At 42.7% G+C, this 22018-nt stretch overlaps 1 protein-coding gene across 1 annotated transcript in view; it reads left to right on the plus strand.

The window, feature by feature from the left end:
* PTPRG (protein tyrosine phosphatase receptor type G) overlaps positions 1 to 22018 on the plus strand; it is a 410439-nt gene that overhangs the window by 293142 nt on the left and 95279 nt on the right. Inside the window, exons 7-9 of the mRNA XM_064519114.1 lie at positions 626 to 692; positions 11611 to 11768; positions 16653 to 16845. Coding sequence (XP_064375184.1) covers positions 626 to 692; positions 11611 to 11768; positions 16653 to 16845 — 418 coding nt within the window. The remainder of the gene's footprint in view (positions 1 to 625; positions 693 to 11610; positions 11769 to 16652; positions 16846 to 22018) is intronic.

Consider the following 22018-nt stretch of genomic DNA (forward strand, 5'->3'; position numbering starts at 1 on the left):
GACGCAGGTGGCTGCTGGCTGACGGGAGACGCGCTCGGGGGAGCCGGCTTTTGGCCTGGCAGAGCCGACAATTGCACCGTCAAAAATCAGAGGCTTCTTCTAGATCCTCTCCCAAAGCTCTTCTCCCTTCTCATGTCCAAATGACACTAAATTAAATAAATTTAAAAATGCGAATAGCAAAGAGATGCCAAGGCCTAACTTGATGGGGGTCCAGCTTTACCAATGGATGACGGGGCTCCAGCTTTACTGATTTCCATGGCAGTCCCAGGTCTATACCGGCACCAGTAAGGTCCATGATACCTTCTGTCTACTGTGGCACTTCTCCTTGGTGGAAGCAGAAGTAGCTGGGGAAAAATCAGCTCCTTGTTTCTAGGCTTTGCCAGGGTAATATTGCAGATGTTTTAATGAATTCTGAGGACGCTTTCTTCTGTTTTAACCGTCCCCGCGTCGTTTTATTACGCCACGTATCTTCGGCATTTGGTGAAGAGCCATTGTAAATGTGAGAACTAGGCAGCTTGTTAGATAACATCTTTTTTTTTCCCCCTCCTTCTTTAGAAGATTAAGCTGAGACTGTTCTGTCTGATGCCGGGATGGATGTAACCAATCCTGTATCCTTTGCATGTAGGTCAGTCAGAGGGACAATCCTGCGCTGGATCCCATTATCCATGGGTTGAAGGGCGTCGTCCATCACGGTAAGTAGCTGCTTGAACTTTCTCCTTGCTGGGAAGGGGAGAAGGGCTGGAATATTGTCCTTAAGGGATGGGGTCACCCCTGGAAGGACGCGGTGAGCCCACACATTCCTCACGCGCTGATGTTAAAGGGCGCTGAAGGCGTTATTTGATAGGTAAAGATCAGAGTCATTTGTTACCTGAAAATGGGCTGGGGTTAACAGTAAACAATTTGTTTCTTTTCAGTCAGTGCTCCCGAATGCGTAAGTTATCCATCAAAACCTAGTACGATATATCACTCATATTAGTACTTTGAAGGCAGCGCGGATGCTTCGCTCCTGCTATCTGTCTTCTGTTTGCTCTAAAAATACTCCTCTCTGAAGTTTCTATTTGTTTATAAATTATTTGTCTTTCAAATTTAGGGAGCTGATAATGAAACAGAAAATTAACTGTCTGTGAAAATTAATTAAACTGTGCAGCAGATGAACATCTTTCTAATGCTGACATAAATATGATCTTTCAGCTGTTCTGATGCATATAAACCTATTATCCTTGAACTTATAGCAGGTACTGAAATAAATATTAATATATTTTATATTTTTATAACCAGTTTTTAGTTAGGAATTTTCCTGAAGCCTTATCATGGGTAATGCATCATTAGCAATGACATCAAGATGCTCCAGTTCCAAAAGTACTCTTGTCAGGTTTTAATATAATGATTTGTAAAGTTTTAATAATCTCATTATAATTCAAAAGGCATCTGCTGGAATGGTGTTAGGTACTATAATAAATCTCCGTCCCATCTATAGTGCTATGATAAAACATCTTTGCACCTTTTCAGAGGATTGTCTTTAGACATTAGCTAGTGCTGTAGAGCTTAACAAACATTTTTTTTCTCTTGACTGCAAACCTAAAACTAGTTGGCAGTGTTAGATTAAAACAAATAGGATTTTGGATTAATTACTGTACTTTCAGAGCCATTTAACATTGCAGCTGGGAACACCAATAAATCCAATGAAAGTGAAAAATAGGGGTTAAATGATAACATGCCATAAAGTCCTTCATTTAGAGAATTTTCTATAGGTTTTGCTGTTTATAAATTGCAGTGTTCTGCTGTGAAATAAAAACAACACACTGAGCTGAAAAGCTGTGTTGTTTTCCACAAAAATAGATGTTATTATCTGGCTCCCACTGGGTAACAGAACAGGCTAGCAAAAATAAAGTGAGGACGAGCCGGGCTGCAAGGATTTTTCGGTGGTTGAGTAATTTGACACTGAAGTCAAGCTGCCGTTTAACTGGATCAAAATATTTTTTTAGGTTTGTTTTCTACCTGCCTTCTATTTCAAGACACTCTACCCCCTGCAAGGTCTATGGTGTCTTATCCAGCTCATCTTTTTTTTTCTGCTCCCTTTCTTGCTCCTCACTGCAGCAGCTGAAATAGCCGCTAGCATGTAATCACCCCGGTGCCTAGTAAGATTATTCCACTCCCCAAAATAATTGTTTGGGGAGGATGCGACACGGTCCTGAGGCTGTGATTCCCTGACCATATAATGACTAGTCCGTCTTGGAGCTGCCTACTCACAGTGAAATCTGGGTGGATAAAAGGCATTTATTTTTGTTTTGCTCATAATGCACAGGAGGCTACTAGTGTTTCAAGTAAAGGAAATGGCTTGATATATTTCAATAGCTTGTTTCCTTTTAAAAACATTAAGGAAGAAAAAGAGGAAAATCTTGCTTTCCTTCCTGTTTCAAAGGGCCTGATTAAAGGCCCTTTCTACGGCTTTTTTTGGTGAGTTAAATAAGGGAATTTCCTCCTACAAAGCAGTTGTTCAAAGAAATTGTTCCCTTTAAGCTAAATATTGATGGAGCACTTCAGTGAAAAATTCTAATATTATACCTCTTTTAATGTTATTATGTAGAATAATAGTAAAGATGTGAGCTTTTATTCCAGACACCCTCCTTTCTTTTCTCGATGCAATTTGCTTGCATCTTGTAAGAGCACAGTTTTATGAATTTGTCTGAAAAGGCCCTTCCTGCCATCCGTTCGGCTGTGTTTGAGTGGGATGCCAAGGCAGCACGGACTTTTGGCTGAAATACAGTGGAAAAGTCTTGTGGCTTTTGGACAGTGTGGTCGGGAGGGAAGGAAGGGAGAGTAGCCTGTTGCACCAGGGTCAAGCAGGGGTCCAAGAAAAGAAGATGGAGAAGGGCAAAATGGAAACCTTAAGTCTCTTTGCATTTTTTGATATTTCCATGCCCACCTTACTTGTAGATACTCATCACAGTACAGAGGTTCACACCTGTAATGTAAAAATCAAGAATACGTAATGCTGAAATGGCCTCCTCGCTTTTAACATTAGACCATGTTTGTACGTCCTCTGCTGGCTGGAGAGACCACCAGCCCTTGGGCTCCACTCCTCCCGTGCTCCTCATCTCAATGGGCCCATTTAAGTAAGATTTCCTTGTTTTTTCTGTCTCTCTCTCCCTCCAACCCGCAGAGTTTCCTTGCTTAGTTAATTCTCAGTTACATATAGGGATGGTACTGATGAGTGGTGATGCGGTTTTCCCTTTTTCTTGTATAGCTTTTTATTTTTTCTGTGAAGTTTTCCTATTTTTTAAAAACCCTTCCAGGGGTAAGTGAACAATTTAAATGTCAGACTTTCTGTGGCAGGGAAAGCAATTTTTGCTCAAGATTTCGTCAGGGATTTGAATTACTTACTAATTTGATGGAACATAAATAATTGTGCCCTTCACAGTGTCACCTACTTAGTAACAAACATAGAGAAACATGCGCATAAAAATCAATACAGACTTAGTCGCTACTCAGAATTCACTCTATTTCCTCATCTCCAGGACTAATTTTCTAGAATCTTAATGTCACATTAAGCTTAATTTTACAAGAACAACTGTCTAAAGTTTCTTAGCTGGAAGGAAAACCAGCGGTGTGCCAAACATCCTAACAACATTGTGGAGCAACGGTGACGCTTTCAGGTTTTCCCCGTGTCTTCGTGCTGAGCGGTACGTTCACATCACACGCCGATGGTCCCAAATCCCAGTGTCCACCTCTGCAGCGCATCGTAGAGGCTCCTTGTCATGGTGCTGCAGGTTGGCCTCTTCTGCCTCCACATTGGTGCCACCGCAAGCGTGGTGAGGAGCTCGGTACCCAAAGGTGCCGGTTCGGTCCTGCAGCCGTGGAGGAGGCTCCCAGGACCTCAGAAATAGTGTGTGCCCTTGTGGGAGCCTAAATACCGGGTTATGCCTTTTACAGCTGATTTGCATTCAAATGGCTACGAAAGTTTTTGTCCGCTGTATTCTTCAGCAGGATCTCAGAGGAACACCTAGGGAGAGGGAGCTATTGCAGAGAGACATTGCTTATTCCCACCTCCGCTGTCTCTGACTTGCCCTTTTTAGCCCTGTTTTGTGCATAAGCCTCCTAGAGATGGTTTTCCCTTGGTCTTACAACTGATGCCAGTCCTCTGAAATGATCTTCTCTCCCCCGAAGGGGACACGCGGTGTTGGTGACTCTGCAGCACTTTCCCTCTCCCAAATGTGGGTGCATGGGTGCTCCTTGCAGTCCTGGTTTGCCATGCTGGCAAAAAACTATTGAAAGGAACAGCAGCCCGCACCAGCCCAGGCCCATGTAAGATGTTCTGCAGCGATGGCAAGCCCTGGTTTACTGCGCTGTCCCGTTCTCTGCCTCTGTCACCAGGAATTTCCACTGATCAGCAGAAAGTTATCAGTAAAGCACAAATAAATTACCACTGCAGAGAAACCGCTATTAATGTCACAAAAAATGGGGCTCTCATTCCCTTCCTTGTCAAAACCGAGTACTGAAAATCAAAGTGCAGCCAGATCAAAAGCTTAGGTACAAAGTGAATTACTTGCATCTGTTGCTTGTTTGCTAACGTGGGGTGGAGTGAGGGGAGCAAAGGAACCTTTGCTTGTCTAAAAAGGGAGTTTGGAAAATTTCTTGCCTTTTTTCTCTGCCTTTGTATTATTAAAGGGCCATAACTTAAGCTCAGCATGGAGCAGAGAATGATGTTGGGTCTCCCTAGAGATGGGAGAGGTGTATCAGCAAATTGGTGGTGTCAGGGGCTGCTGAGCAGACGGTGCTGAAATACAGTGGGGAAAGAATTGCTCTTGCAGCAAAAGGATAGAGAATAAATATGTTGCACATCCCTACAGTTGTCCTAGGCAAAAAGGCAGTGAATAACCTGTAAAAATACATCAGCACTAAAAAGGAAGCAATCCAGACAGTGTTAGTTACCCTGTGGATCTATCACACCAAAAGGCATAATAACAAGAAAACACCATTAGCAGCATGACAGGTTTTTTCTTTTGTTTTTAACTTGAACCATAACACCACCTGACAAGCTGTTTGCTTTCTGCACCACATATGGAGGGGTTGTAGAGAAGAAAGGTGGTGGAGAAGGGGTGAGGGTGAGATGTTCCATCGTGGGACCTTGTCTTTTAAAGTAACTTTGAAGAAAGCAAAAGCCCGTTTTGGATCAAGAAAGAGCATCGAAGGAGGAGCAGCACGATGCGTTAAGCCGAGAATGAAATGTGGAAGAGCATTTTCTTTTTTTTCCTCAGGGATGATCTGGATGTATTTTGTTTTCCGCTCTGTTCTCGTGTTCACAGGCAGAGTAGCAGTGCGAAAGGGGCCAGGACACGATCGCTGCGGAGCAAAGGGGAGGAGGCGGGAGGTGGGAAGGGAGGATGCAAGCAGGGGTGATAAGTTCACACCTTTATATAGGGCAGCTCTGTGCATAGCTGCAGGGGGTCTGCGATGTTTAAAAGTACAAGTGATGGATGTGTTAGAAATCTCTGGTCCTTCACCTGTCTGTTCCGCAGAAAGCGGCGCTGGTCATGGCTAAGACCAGCAAGCTGGCGTATAATTAACATACTGCACAGAAAAACTTAAGTTAAACTAACAAAAAAACGATTGCAAAGGTGATGACTCCAAAGTTAAGAAATGACTGACTTTAGGTTGCTTGTGAATGCCAGCAAAGCACCTTGGGGGAAGGAGTGGGGTGCTGGGCTGGTGGGTTTGGTGGCGGAGCGCTGAGAAGAGAGGGGTGGTGGGGCTGCGAACCCGGAGCTGTGTGCTGGCGGCGATGTCTTCTTTACTTCTTCGGCAGCTCCCCCCGGTTTCCTCGTCCCTCCAGCCTCATCTCTGCATGTACCTCTGCCTCAGGGGAGGTGGTACAAAACCCAGCAAGGTCTCATTGCCGTCCAGAACGGCAGCAGCCTGCTATGCCAAGCCCTGCCTCAGCACCATTTAAGCATTAAAGGCTCAGAATTATCTTTTTTACTCCTTTATAAAGGGTTAAGCCCCCCTTCCTCCCCTACCCAAGCTGAACCTTTTTCTTCTTAAACTGTTTCAAGAGAGGGAGGGAGAAAAATTAAGCTTGAGAGAGACACCTGGCATGCAAATTTTCAATTCCGATTTTTCTCGCTTGGGAGACTTGCCTTTCTTCTCTTTCCTCCTGTTCTTTGTACCGCTCGCTGCTTGTCTCAGATTAAATTAGACTGCAGGCTCCCCGCGAAAGAACTGTGTTATCGTCTCATTCCCTTCTTCCCCACCATGCAGTGCTTTCTGTGTCCTTACAGCTCCTTACATTGCTCAGCAGAGGCTCTGGTCTTTAAAAATAAATAAATAAAGTGAGAATATTAATTACACAATAAATGACCTGAATTACACTGCATACAGAGGGCTGTCAAAAACTGCTCTTCATGCTGGATTTACACAGCAAGTACTCATTTGAACATCTTTTTAGTTAAAATAACATATAATATTTATAATTGCATCTTTAAAATCACCGCAGTGAATCTGGTTCCTCTCTGGTGTGCAGCCTGCTTCATCTGGGAAGTTCTGGCTCAGTGGGTGTGCGGCATGGTGTCCTTTTGATTATTTTTGTGTGTTTGTTTTTAAATGTTTGAATGCAGAAGCTTTAGAATGACTTGGCTCGTTGTGAAAACGGAATTGGCAGTAACATTGTTTAACAAATTTGGGAGACTTTCAAAGCTCTTCATATTGGTATTGCAGATTTCAGTTATTCAAAGTGTAGCTGGGTAGCGTTTCCACCTATCAGGCATTGCACATACGTTAATTTTGGAAATAAGCTCATTTTAAGATACTGTTTTCAATCCAGCCAAGTTCCTGTTTTCTTACAGAAAAGCATGATGAAAGTCCCAAAGAATTTCATGAGATATAAATGGACCTGGCATACAGTTATTTTCTTCTGATCTCTGATCCAAGTTTCTGGTAGATTTGAGAAGGGTTTTGATCACAGATAGTTGTGATGCTGTTTACCTACATATCTCAAGAACTCTCTTACCCCACGGTGGTTGGGATAAAATACAGCAAGCACTATCTTTATCCAACATGTTACCATAATTTATGTTTAGCAAATCAGTCCTTGAAGTCGAACGTGCAACTGATGACTCTTGCAATACAATACTTCTTGATAGCAGGTTGCAAAAAGTGCAGTGGTTGGTGGAGATCAGCTGTAAATACCTGTTTTAAGATCTGGTTTCTCCTCTGCTGGGAAAGCTAATGTGCATAATTCAGTATTAGCTCACATCTTGTGGTGATGCCTTGACAAACTGTGTGTGAATAGGTTGGCTCTTTAAAACATGCCTATGATTGATTTGACTTTAGGTTAGTGGTACAAAAAATGGCCCTTGGTCCCATGCACCCTTGCAAAATAGCAGAGAGAATTACTGGCCCAAAGAAAGAATATACTGACCATTATTATAAGGTAGCTGATGATAAGGAATTGAAAAAATATAGATTACATCTTTGGGAGGCAAGTAGAATTTTGGAAGCTGTTGAAACAGCTACTTGTTCATCCAGTACTAGCTTTAGTTGTTTAGTCCTACATTTTTATGTTCTGTTTCTACACCTCAGTTTGCAAAAGGGAGTTTGCGTATGCCGTAGAAATATGTGTTTTCTACAGTATTAGTCTAAAAATAGAGAATGAAATGCAAGTTTTCATACTGGCTTGCAGATAAACATGGAACTAGAACATGCTTTTTTCTCATGTGTTTTCCTTCCAATTTCCCCAATAACCTTTCACATTGCTGTTATAGAAGAAGGATCAAGTGATGGACATGAGTGTTGCATCAGAAGGTCAAATATGTTACCAGCCGGCTATGTTAATTCTCTTTTTTGTGAATGTAAGAGTCAAAAATACCATATTGTCCTTTTACTCAGTAGTTTAAATGTCACATTCGTTGTCTTAATTGTCAACAATGAATCAGTGCTCCTTGTTAATTTTGCCTTTGGAAATATTAGAGTGAACATTTTTTACGGGCCTTGGTGCCTTAAACAAAGAATGACATTTAGTCGATAAAACTGGCCGTGCTGCATTGATTGGGGCATTTCAGTGGACACTGCAGGTGCCTCTTTCCTGCTTTGCCTGGATGCGGTGGCCACAGAAACAGGTTTATTGTCGCTTTCTCCAAAGAGCGCTTTCCACTTCAAGGATCTGTCGTTAGCCCCGATCTCTGTGGCTCCGATCTCCTGACTGCTTACTTTTCTGCTCGGGCACACGTCCGTACTGTGGTACGGGAAAGGGAGCCGGACGAGGAGCCGCAGGAGGGACCACGTAGGTGCATGGCGCTGGTAGGCAGCCCAGGAGCTAATAGGTGGCTCACGGGCAGCTTGGAGTATTCACTGAGGCAGGTGCACACGTGTTTTCGCTGGTTCATTTTACTGCTTTTTGTATCTGCCGGTTGTCTTTGCAGGACCTGTCAGCAAAGTAGGGTCTTGTTATTTGTTTTAATTCTCCCAACATGGTGGATCGCGTCGTTCCCCACGTTGGCCAGGCGCTGTTTCTCCCCCCCCCCCACCCCTTCACCCTGCTCAGTCTGTTCCTGGTCTCCTGGACGCAGCCCAGGCCAGTGCCAAGCATGAGAACGAGAAATGGGAGCTGGCCGAGGAGACAGGGAGGAAAGGTTGGATGTTTTTTGCCAACCTTGTCCTTTCCCATATAATAGGAATTACGTGTCTGTATTTGCATACATACGTGTATATAGACGTATATGTCTAGCATATTCAGTGAATGCTGTCGCCTAGCTTGCATGTGGTTCTTACGGATTTACCAAGACTAATAAGCTATTTTGACTTGAGATCAAAACTTTAAAAGTAACCATATGACTTTAAAGTCCCTTTTTCAGAAGCAGCTCAGGCTTTTAGGAGCACAACCTCATTGCATTTACCGTTTCTTTATGATCTTGAAGGATATGGGAGGTAGACTCCTGAATATCTCAGACACTTTGTCTTTAAGCTTCACATAAAGAACTGTTTGACACTTTAGTTTCTAAAACTCTGCACCACACATCTAGATGGAAACGATACAAATGAATGAACTGTTTTCAGAAGTGTTAGCTTATTAAAGCATAATCAATTGATTATCATATATTTTAATAGTCATTTTAATCCAATTATATGTATTTTTTATTTTAATCTTTGAAATTCATTAATGAAAACTTACAGCGTTGCTTGTAGCCATGAAAAATTAGATAGGGTACACCCTGCCCTACTTAAACTGTGTATTAGCAAAGCTACTTTTCCCTCAAGAAATATTCTCTTTCAAAGCTGGCTATGACTTTCCAAATGCTTAGGAAAAAACCCTCCCTAATTGATAACCAAAATTTAATCATAGTCGGATACTTCCAGTTCGCATTCAGATAAGGTATTTCTCTGTCTAAATAAGCTTCCCGTGGTTGATTATTCATATTGTAGTTCAAAATGTTTAAAAATGAAAGACAGAGTTGGATGAAATGTAGACTACTTAATACAGTGTGTATTTAATATAAAAGTCATGCATTATTCATTTTTGCAATTTGAATAACTTTGAATTTAGCATCCCTGTTCTTCATCTTTTCCTTTGATGAACAATTAATTATTAAAATATAATATTGTCAGCATATGGCACAAAAATCCTTGAAAGTATAAAATGAGCTTTGCTCTCCTGTCATCCTTTGATAAAGGGATACTCCATACTCCCGGTTTTTCATGGAATGGGTTTGTCCAGCATCTTAAATGTTTCCATAGTTGTAAGTAAAAGGTTATAGTAGTTAAAAATAGTTTAATTGTTAATTATAACCAAAGCATTATTTTTCAAATTTCCCAATTACCATGGATATAAGGGGAAAGCTCTTTTAAAAATGTGCATATGTCTCCCATCAGTTGCATTTATAGTCATTGGCTGTTAATGAAAAGAGGCATGTTTGCATGTTCAAATACCCATTCAGACTCATAACAATATATTGTGTGCACCATTTCCATATATAAAGGGACAGTTTCTTAAATAGAAAAGTTATGTCATTTTGTTGTGAAGAAGTATATGTGCTGAATTTCCAAATCAAGCCCCGTAACTGAGTTTGCAGTTTTTCTAACCAATTTTTCCTGTGTAAAAATAAGGCAATTGGTTTTAAACAGGAAGTCAAATTAAATACGACCTTTTGCTGTGATTATGACTTCTTGATTAGAATTTCTTTGAACTTTGGCCAATCATGTGTATTTTACCATTTAATGCATAATCACAGGTTTTTTGTGTTTTTTTTTTTTTTTTAACCAAAGCTGTGTTATGAAAAGGAAAAAATATGGTTTATTTTTGGTTTCCTTCCTTATTGGGGGTGGAAAAGTGGTTGATACCTGCTTGCATGAGCAGAAAGAAATTGTTAATGAAGAGATTGCAGTGTCTGTTACAATATATACTTCAACTTTAATAGAATTATTCATGTTTTGGGAAAAAACGAAGGCTGCAGAAGCATTGCCCGCTGCTGGCGTTATGCAGAGGGATAGAAGACGTCTGAAGCTCATCCTACATTTGCACCTTGAAGCAGTGGGGAAAAAAATGCCCGTGATTAGAGAGTACTGCTCAGAGGTGTGAGCAAACCTCCTGGTGTGGTCAAGACTTCCAGAAAACCGGGGGATGCCGGGAAGGTGAATTCTGCAGACGTCACCCTCTTCCTCTCCCTCCCGCCTTTCCCGGGGCACGCGTCCATCGCCAGCCGCCGGCTTCCCTGTCCGGCTGCAGGGGAGCCGGCTCGCTTAGCAGCTCGGATGAGACGGAGGGAGAAGCGCTCCTGCTGCCTAAATGTTGTGTGAGGCACGAAGGATAGAGGCCGTGAGGAGTGGAGACGTGCGGGACAGCCTTGCTGGTCAGCGCGCCCTCGGGCAGGGAGCGCCTTGGCGAGAGGGAGCTGCCGCCTGGGAGCCGACATAAATCGCAGAGGATAAATGCTTGGGGATGGCAGGGAAACTGTCTTGCCTGCAGCTCTTCCCTCCTTTTCTTTGTTTATTTATCTTCACAGAGTTAAATATTACCAGTTTGTCACTGTTACTCGAAGCTCAATGCTGCCAGGGCTCAGCTTTGCGTTTCAGGTTGGCCAAGACCACAGGGTTCCTCCCCAAAACCCCAGCAAGGACCTTCTTGTTGGCACCTCTTGGACCGGAGAGAAGAGGCAGCGGGTTTTTCCGAGGGGACGGGTGCAATTCCCGGTGCTCTCGGTCGGCCGCAGTGAGCGGGGCCCGGCTCCATCCCCCAGGAGCTTGGTGGACGCCCACTGCCGTCAAGCTGAAGAACCATCTCCTAAGCGCTGAAACCGCTCGAAGCGGTGTGATTTCCACGCTAGTGCAAACCGGTGGGGTAACGAGGGCATTTCGCACCTGCATGCCTTCGCAGCAGGAACCTACACGTATAGGATAGACTAGCATTCTGGCTGCTCTTTTAATAATCAACATAGCACCTTGTACGGAGCCTTCCTGAGAGGGTGGCTTCATATTCATATATATATATATGTATATGATAAAATATGTTGTTGCCATTACATGTTGTTAGGCTGCCTATCAATGCGATGTCTGTTTTAAAGACACGTTTTTTTTAAAAAAAAAAAAAAGTGTAATTTTGCTTGTCAATCTTCCCTGCAGAGAAGGAGACCTTTCTGGATCCCTTTGTGCTGCGAGACCTTCTGCCGACGTCGCTGGGGAGTTACTACCGCTACGCAGGCTCCCTCACAACTCCCCCCTGCAGCGAGATCGTCGAGTGGATAGTTTTTCGGAAGCCCGTTCCTATTTCTTACCATCAGGTGTGTTTCTGTTGTTAGCGAAGTTCGTCTCTTGATTTGCCCTCTTAAGGCAGCGTCGTCAAAAACTGACGTCGTAATGTTGAGGACAAGAAAGTTTCTGTTGACAAAAAAGGAAGTGTTGGTGATTTTTTTTTCTTAAGTAGTATTGTTTCTGAGCATGAGCCATCAGTCTTAAGAAGACAGTACAACATGAAACCCCATTTCCTTTCAATGATTTATTTGGTATTGTTTGTCTTAAGATTAAATTAAGCTGTAGTGTAAATATTTGCATGGAGTTCCTTTTTATTCTTTTTAATTGAAACTTTCTTTTGAAAGTAAAGTAAGTGATTTCAGTTCTGCTCAGATTTAGTAATTTGAACTAATTACATTAGAAAAGACGTGTTTCCATTAATTCTCCATGCTTAACTGTTTTTGTAACACAGCAAAGCTGCCATTATGTGCTTAGAGAGCTGGTACACAAATCTTTAAAATTAGCGCGTAACAGCTTTTAATGCAAATAGAGACAATATTTGGGATTTGTCTGGAGAAGAATGCTCCCAATAAAGTAATGGATAGATGTAGTCAGATGTTTACCAGTTAAGTGCATTTTTGACATTTTAGGATTGTCATCTTTAGAAAGTCATCCCACTGATGTTAGTCTTTCCTTTTATTTGTTTGACTTGAGCCATCCAAAACAAACTTTTGAAATGAACTAATTCTGTAAAACCTAAGCGAAAGAGTTCACTAGATGGTTCTGGAGGCAGAGGAAAGGCATCAAATAACCAGTGATCATTTCTTAGCTGTTAACTTTATTAAAGCAGCCTGAGTACCACAGCTGAGGATCAGCACCATGAAGAATGAATTCCTGTATAAATAGAAAGTCAGTTCCTGCTCAGATCTGCTATGGCATGAGGCACTGAGTTGGTGAGATAATGTTCTGCGTAGGAAATATTGCAAAATAGTGAATGGCTCTGGTGCTCCTGCGCTGTTGCTGAGCCCCCGGAGGCTGGGAAGGGCTCTCAAGAGGTGTCCACCACGGCCACCCACCCGCCCGCCATGGTGGGACTACCCGCAGATGCTGCTGCTCCTCAAAGGCTTCAAAAGGGTGGAAGGAGACTACCCTGCTCCTGCTCCATCCCTGTTTTCATGCTTTGCAGGTGTTTGTATTGTTTTGCCTTTTTCACGAAACCGTGACGTGGTTACCCCCGGTCGGCTTGTGGTCAGCCAGAGCCCGTTCCCTAGATGCATTTCCGCAGCACGGTGTCTAGCACGGCCGTTTCACGCCGTGTCTCCATGCAGGCGGCAGTTCTGGCCGAAGCAGGGGACTTTGCACATGGCCCGGTTGAATTGGATCCTTTGTGTTTTTCAGGCTGTTTCTCCGACTGTCAAGATCATTTTGAATTCTGCCCTTGCCTACAGTATATTGCAGTCCCTTCAGGCTTTTCACTGTCCACAAATCAATAAGTGTACTGTTAAGTAGTTTATTATCACTGGGTTGCTCTGAGGCCTGACCCACATTCGGTTTTATACCCTGTATACGTGTCAGGTGGGTTGTGACATCCTTTTTAAACTTTTTTAATAAATGCCAATAAACTGGTAAATAGCAGGTATGGACATCCTTATACTTGTATAAAGGTACTTTATCCCAGTGTAGCTTCTTTCCTGTGCTGCACAGTAGTCACCGTGCCAAGTTAAGCCTTGGAAATTTGGAGTTGTGCTGCTTTGTGCAGGCATGTGTGGCTGAAGGGCTGGGAATTCTGTGTGTAGACAGCCATTCATTGATACTGCAACAAATGTGGAATAAATAATAGTATTCTTCCCCTTGGCAGCTCGAGATGAGTGTATTTTAAGAGACTGCCACCCTGCCGCTGCTATGATTATTATTTGTTCTTGTAACAGAAACAGTGCAGTATAATCCATTGCCATAGTTTAACCTTCTTTATCACAAACCCTGTGAAGCAGTCTGTAATCCCAGAGGAGGAAAACGATATTATTTGAGCTTTGTTGCTGTTCCAATTAAATCCTTGCTTTTGTGCAAAATACCTTGCTGTAAAAGGGACAGTGCTGAAGTGGTCCATTTGTGGAGGCTTCTCTGTTTGATTCTCAGTGCTCTATCGTCGTCATCTGTCCCGATAATTAGACAACAAAACAGGACAAGCCATGTCACCCTGCAGATGCATTGTAAAACTAAGTGCGTTCAATGACCCGAAGCGTGGCATTATCTGGTGTAATGCATACCTCGGAGTATCTCATTGTGCTTGTAACAGTTTCAGTATTTTTAATTGCCATTTATGTATTCAACCCTGAGAAAACTGTGTGCATCAGGCTTTAATAGTTTGTAATTACATGACTTGGAGTTTTAGATCAGGTTTCCCTGTATCTACAATAGTGTTTTAACAGCTCTTCACTACTACTTCTGAACGGGAGCTCTTGTACTCCTTAAAGAGCATGAATGTAGCTCCTTGAATGTAGCTCTTGGATTTTTTTTTTTTTTTCCTGGCAGCTCTAGATCAATTAATTTCTCATTTGTGGTAGATAATATTTTTATAATAAAAATGAAGTTGAAATGATTTATACACACTTCAACACATAAAAGGGGGAAGGTTAAAAATCATATTTGAAGTGGCAGTAGTTAAAATACAATTACACCTCCCCAAGGTAGCATGGCAGAAGAAAATATTTTAAAAGTTCTCTCTGAACATTTAAAAATTCAATTATCATCATCGAAATACAAGCCTAGAGACTTGACTGCGGAGGAGCAGTTGCTACCCAAGTTCTTGAGCTTATATGGAGTAACTTTAAGCCTTGTCTGTTGGCTTCATTAAAACTACTCCCAATGCATGAAGTGAAACAGGTGAATGTGCAGAGTTTGGATCTGATCCTTCATGGGAGGGCACAGAAGAGCATAGGGGTTAGCTGGATCATCTGGTTTCTTTCTTAAGACAGAAGTATAAGAAAACAGTCTCTTCCCCCCACCCCCCCTTTTTTTTTAAACCCATCTGTCAATGCTTCTGCATGCTTCCTGCTAACATTTAGGAAACGGTTTTCAGGCAGCGGGGGCTGGCCGGTGGCTGTTACCCCTCTCTGTCGGCCACTTGCCCTCCCTTTGCCTCAGTTTCCCTGCTCTACTGCAAGTGCAGTTGTGGCGATTAGAGGAAGCTGCTGCTAAAAATGCTCCAGCCTGGGTTGTTCTCTGCTATCCCGGTGATGATTTTAGGGGCAGAGGAAGCCTCTTGCAGGACTCGTAGTTCCCTTGGTTTTGTGTTTTAGGACAGAACTGCCAAACAGGATCTGAGCTGTGTAATCCATCCCTTTGCACTCTCCCCTTAGCTGCGCGCTGCTCCCAGGGATATCATTCCCATAATGTATCTCCGCTAGCCGGCCCAGCACACCACCTCACCCCAGAGGGCCTTAATTTTGAAATGAAACATGCAAAAATTGACTATCTCCTGTCCTGCAGGTCAGAGAAGTTTGACAGATTTCAGCTGAATACCTAGCATTGTCAAGCCCAGCAAAACGGGCAAGCTGGGCAGTAGCAGCAGAAGGGGTGTTTCAATTTACTGATCTGGAGGGAAATTAAATAATGTTAGCGAGTGCCTCTTGGTTCAGTGGACACTTAGCTGTTCTGTTACACTTTCCGTTGATTATTCTTATCAGCGCTATCAGTTGAGGCTACAATGTGCCTGCCAGTGTAATTTTTCCCAGTTTCAGGACTCTCGCTTTCTCCTCCATAGCTTTCAGAGCAGATGCACTTAACAGAAAGCATGTAGCCTTCAAACTATGACCTGTCATTAAGCTGTGAGTGCAACTCCACTCCCTGTCTAAAGTCTTAGGCCAGATCCTGTACTCCCTGAAATCCATACCATGGATGTATGTAATTACTGTTGATGTAAACAAGACCAGGGCTGAATCCTCCTCTACTCTGTCTTGCTCGGCCTTTCTAACAGCGACACAACTAATTCTGGTTCTTGACCCAAATGATAACAAGCTATTAGTGACTGTTATGCTGACCTTGACAGTTGTGAGAACAACATTAGCTGAAAATATTTTCACCTTAGTTTGGTAGAAATGTCTTTCTCAGAAATACTAAGAAATATTAAGACATGAAGTAACAGGATAGTTTTCCAATTGCAGTTCTTTCGTACAGGTTAATACGTTTTATTAAAATAGCTCAGACCTGCATCCAACAGAGGAAACATCAGCTTCCTTTCCCAGAAGACTTTATGCTCACTGTGCCTAAATACATTTATTTTGTGTTATTTTTTCCTCCCCCTGTATTTAGGTATCCAAGGGAGTGGTGGCTGGGAAGGGGGGTCAGGGCACTTGGAGAGGGGAGTCCCAAGGTTGCTCCACTCTGTTAGTGACCTGCACATGGGCAAGTCAGGGTGTGGGTTTGGGTGCCCATCCTGTAAAGCTGGGACAACTACAGCGACCTTCCTGTGCAAACGCTGCAAGGTCTGTCCACGAAGCTTAGCCTGGCCACTAAGCATCCGTAAGGTATTCAGAGATGCAGCGTTGTCTGGTCCTGGAGAATGCTCATGGAGTGGAAGGGCTTGGGAGCACTTTTTGGCACGATACTGCAGAACAAAACGGTGCCAGCAGAGGGGCTTTGGTGGGGCTGTGTCACACGCAAAATCCTTCCAGACAAGGGGTCTAAGGGCAAGCGTATCCTTGCCCAGGACCGGCTTGCACGGGTTGCTCGAAGGCCTTCTCTGCTGTTCGGCAGGATAAACGCTGTGCCGAGATAAGAGGGTTGGCAGTGATTTCAGTGGGCAGCCCGACTTCCTGCTTGATTTATCAGCCTTGGCATCAATACTTCCTGCCATTTTACGTTCTTATCAGCCACCCGGATTTCGCCACATTGTTTTTCTAATTAACGTTCTTTCTCTTCCCCGCCATGATCAGCTGGAGGCGTTCTATTCAATATTCACCACCGAACAGCAAGACCATGTCAAGTCCGTGGAATATTTGAGGAATAACTTCCGACCGCAGCAAAGCCTGAACAACAGGAAGGTGTCGAAGTCTGCTGTGAAGGATGCTTGGAGCCAAGATATGACAGACATCTTGGAAAACCCACTCGGTACAGAAGCTTCCAAAGGTAGCTCGGGATTATGAATTTTGCACTTGAATAATAAGAGAAACTTTTTGGTCTACTTTGTCATTGTATCATGTTGAGTATAGCTGTGAGTTACCAAAGAAATAACACAGTTTATGCAGGTATTCTTTGTTTGCGTATCTCAGTAAATTAACTAATCTTAGGTGTGCATACAGTTACCTGTGAAACTGGCTGTCACAAGGTACTGTGGAGATGAAGACCCAGAATGAGTTAGTCTCAATTCAAACTATGTCCCTGTTTATCCTGACTGGCCTTAGGCCCTTGGAGAGGCCTAAAACCCAGGAAACATTAAGGGAAAGGGGCAGAGGTAAAATTTAGGCCCCGTGTGAATCTTGGTTTAAGGGTTTAGCACTGACTTACGGGGTGTTTGAATGGGCGTGGGGTATCCAGGTGTGGTTATGGTTTTCATTTTTACCATAACAAGGCTTTTGAAGAGCCATTGACCTTTTCATTCAGCATATGTATCAACCTTTTGGCAATGGCAACTGGGGAAAAATCTCTTCCATATATAGACAGGTTATTTCATAATGTCTTGCTGAAGTGTTTCGTGTGTCTTTTTGTGGAGCAGCTGGTGGTTGCTTCTGTCAGAAGCTGGATAATGAGCTAGGTGGAGGGGGCTGGGGAAGGAGGTGGTCGTAGCTGCACTGGCACAAACAGCCCCGGCTACAGGAACACATCAAAATTCTGAGAGAAATGTGTGCTGGATAAAATAAGACTAGAAATAAATATCATTTACTGCCTTTATTTCCTTGATTTTATTGAATTTTATTTATAGCTAGAGGAGGAATGACGTATGCTTCCCAGTCTTGAGGCTCAAGAAATGCTTGGTGCTTAACCAGTCCTGGGTAGAGGTCTAGGAGAGGGGGCACTTTGCCAGGAGGAAACAACTGAGTGGATTTACAAGCTGCCCTTGCGTACCTGGCATTTTCACCTGGCCGGGCACAGCAAATGTAGTTTCTAGAGGACGCGATTCATGAAAGCAGCTGTGTTCAGCAGTCTCACCCTCCCGAGAGAGTGCTGGAAGAGTGTATTTCTCAGGGCTCATTATTCTGTGAGTGTGCTTATTTTATATATATAATATACATGCACATAAACCTCATGTTCATTAAAGGCAGCCTTGGGAGAGAGAATTTGTATCAGAAGTGAGAGGGAGATCGCAGGAATGAAGAGACCCCACCACGCTCTGATGCTCCGGTCTGCAATTTTCAATCAGTGTTTTAACAGCAACATGTGTCAATATTTATTTTTTCAGATATATCCTGTGTATGTGTTGCTTACCCAGAGCAGTGATGAAAGTTAATAGGTTACGTTATGTTAAAAGTGACAAAACTGACTAGTTTTTATTTTGAGTGCAGCTGAGGTACCTCTGGTACATGTGGTATAATAGGCAAGAAGGTTTTACCGCTTTGGCCACATGCCTGAATATCCCTTGCATCACTGGATGGTTTTTAAGATTTTAAAATTCTTCCGGTGATTTTCACACCTGTAGTGAATAGCTGAAACCTACAATTATGACTGAGCATTACAAACACTGAGGTCTGAAGTTAAGGGGCTAATCTTGGAGTGTTGATACTGATGGGGCACTTGAAGTAACTGGAAAGGTTCCCATTTGTTGAGCTTTAAGGACTCCTTAAGCCCAGATTCAACTGAGTGCACATGGGCCTGCTTAAACCAAGTGCACTGGAGCAAGGGAGGTGCATACACATCAGTCTGTGCTTAGATATTGTGCTACCTGGGTGCTTATGCAGTTGGGGACTGGTTTGCTGAGAAACTTCTCCTGGGTCCTTTCCCAACACACGTGGTTAGTCCAGGTCCTGTAACTCTCTGTACCTGTTCCTACCTGGGAATTTGGGCTTCCAATATGCTCAGCAGAGGCCCTTCAGTTGGGGAACATGCATCCCGCCATGATCTGACATAACTCGGGATGATGCTCAGCAGTGGCTTTTTCCCCCTTGATCTTTTGCTGTAGGAGGCAAAAGCTGGTGGGGCAGCCGGTCTTTTTGTACCGGCTCTGTCAGCTTGTCACTTTTTGGGTTGTGCACACACTGAGGGACAATGAAAATAGGTGCATTTTTTTTTATGAACTTAAAAATAAATAGGTTGCTGCAGTGTTACTAACAAAATGGATTGTCGCGTATTTTCCAAAGGTTACAGGGATGAGTTATAGCTATTCCAGAGATGTAGCAACGCGGATGTTTCTGGCCTCTTCTTTGACAAAGGTGAACAGTGATGATGTGCCTGGTCCACTGCACATTCTGAACTACTGACATATAAATAAAGCGAGTTGAAGTCATAATACTTGAGTGAAAGCAAAACCTATTGTTTATTCAGCTAGTAAATACAGTACCTCTTTATATAGTGTCATTCATGCAAAAGTACTGAGAAGCTGAGTGCACAGAGCACTCCTCAGCCAGGCAGTCTAGCATACAAATGTAAGAATGTAGTGTTAGCATAACAAATTTATTCTATGCATATTCCTCTGCACACCTCATAGTTGCATCTCGATGCTTTCCACATTGCATTAGGCAGTGTGACCAATGTCTGTCACATGTTGGCTCCTGCATGCCCTCCCTGTGCTTAGATGTGTATGTTGTAGCAAAAGGCAAGGTCAAGAAAATGTGTCTTTTGCTTGCTGCAAGGTGGTATGGTTTGTGATGGTCTTCAGCTCTGGAGGGGAAGTTCAGATTTGTTTGTCGGTGTGAATTTTTGCAATTTGTTTCTTCTGTCACACTCTATTAAGTCTGTGGGTAGTATTGCTAATCTAGAAAACAGTGTAGCATTCGTTATGCAAGCCTTTCTTGTTTTGGAGGAAAATGTGCCCAGAACAATTTGCATAATGTTCAGAATAATTTTAAGAATTCCCTGGTGAACAGTGAATTTCAGATCTGTACAAAGCAATGCAGTTGTTCATTGACAGACTTGGTATCCTGAACGGTTTGGCGCTGAACAGGAATGCCTTTTCTCCTCGATATCAAAGCTATCTGGGGTCACAGAACTGAGACCCACTAGCGTAAACAGCAGATACGTCGCAGGAAAGCTATTTCTCACTTTATGCAAGACCTCTGATTATTTCCTTAGCAAAGCCCCATAACTGGTAGCATTTGGTAAATAAAATGTCTTCTGGGAAAGGCTATTTTAGGTCAACCAAAACCGTCAGTGAATTTGGATCCGGTTTGTTAGCCAATATGAGTGTTACCAGTCTTTTGTTTTGTAGATACCCTCCTCTTTTTTTTTTTTTTTTTTTTTTTTTTTTAAAGGGAAACTATTTTTAAAGATTTAAAGTTGACAATAATCAGACTACAAGATGGTGAAAATATTTTAGTTAATTTGAAATAGTGTTGAGGGCTAATTTTTCACTTCAGATGGAGAGTAAAAACGCCAGTGTTTCTTTTGTGTTAGTATTTAGCAAGAAGGTTTTCTTTGGTTCCATTATCTCATTCCTTCCTTCTGTTGGCAAAAGCTGATTTAAAACAGTTCTCTTGAGGACTGCTTGTACGCCTGAAATGAAAGCATACGCATAAGACCTTTGCTGAATCAGAGCCCAAGAGCTGAGCTTAGTTCTTAAGTTGACCCTGGAGCTGTTTCAAGAAACCATACAGATCATCCTTAAATATCTTATTTCTAAAATATACCATTCAGGATGCACAATATTCAGATATATAATAGTAGCAACTGGTAGGTTGGTTATAACCCATCAGACAACAATACTTTTTGAGAGGAAACTTGCTAAAGATTCAAGATATGCGATGGATCATGCCATTAAGTCATGCAGGTGATCAGGCCTGTTAAACTTAACAATAAGACTCACCATTGTTACAGTACTGATTTACATGGAGTTTTTCAAAGTTGGAGGTTCTCTGTGCAGACTTATTAAACAGAGAATATGTTATTATTAAAACTGTCTCCTCTTTTATGTGGCCTGTCCTCTCTGGCTCATGATCGTGTTGCTCTGTCACATCACATATTGTACTCTTGGCTTTTTGTAGGCTGCTTCCAAGCAGCTATGCCAAAGTGATTGCTAATTATTTATTAGCTTAATTGTGCACTTTGCTCTTAGGGGACAAGAGACTCCAAACATAGAAGACCACACAGTCCAAGGACCTGACTCTGCAACTCTGTATGTTCTTTGCGGCTTTCACGTGTTGTCCCATCAAGCTGAGATATGGTTACAGAACATTACCTGTTTCAGTAAAAGCACAGGCAGGGAGCTGAGGACGGAAGGGTGTTTCATTTCTGTGTTTCAAGATGTACCCTGTGTGCAACAGAATATGTGCCCATCTGATTTTGCTGCTGGTTAGGACCATCAAACACTGTTTGTTTTTACGATTTTTAACTCTGAGGGAGGAAAAAATAAAAAGAGCTGTAACCTTTCTGTCTCATTAAATGTGCTGCAAGCCTCACGACACTTCAGCAAGCATCCCGTCTGAGGGGCTCTTGACATCGGAGTTTTCTTTCACAGATGCCTGATTACTTCCCCAAAGGTGTCTGATTACTCTTTGCTGGAGTCTCAAATGCTGCTGTTTGCCATCAGTGGGAACTCGCCTTAGAGTACCATCTTTAATTATGATCCTAGACTAAGTTAAATAATGAGCAGTCATAAATTCACTCTGGTCGAACTTACTTAGCTTTGGACTCTAAATCAACAGTTGGGACATTTCTCTAGTAGTCTGCAGGTAAACATTTTCCTTAGCGCTCCTTGTTGAGCTGTAGCCGTGCGCAGTTTGAAAGTCATTGTAGCTTAATGCCGTTAAAACTATCCAGAAGCTATTTGGGTTTTACCACCCACGTGCTTTGCGCTGGAGGCGTGGCTCCAACTATGGAGCTGGCGTCAAAGGTGTAGCACTGCTCAAGCGAAGCTGTTTAGTTCAAATTCTCTATTTCACAGCTCCTGACATCAAAAATGAAACTAAGGCCTCCTGTGAAGGTGCTGCCTCTCCTGCGTGGCATCATGTCCTTGAGTTGGCGTGCATCTCCAGTTATCCATATCCAAATCATCTGAATTCTTCCGGAGAGTAAACACAATGTGGTGACACCATCATTTTGGGGCAGATAGTTTAGTGCATCGACAGTAATATTTCTGAATGAAAACAAGTTATTTGTCTCATTTATAGCCTCTGTTATTACTCCCAGTAATTTGTTTTTGCTTTCTGAATGC

This window comes from Dromaius novaehollandiae, chromosome 12 (genome assembly GCF_036370855.1).
Source record: "Dromaius novaehollandiae isolate bDroNov1 chromosome 12, bDroNov1.hap1, whole genome shotgun sequence".
NCBI lineage: Eukaryota > Metazoa > Chordata > Aves > Casuariiformes > Dromaiidae > Dromaius > Dromaius novaehollandiae.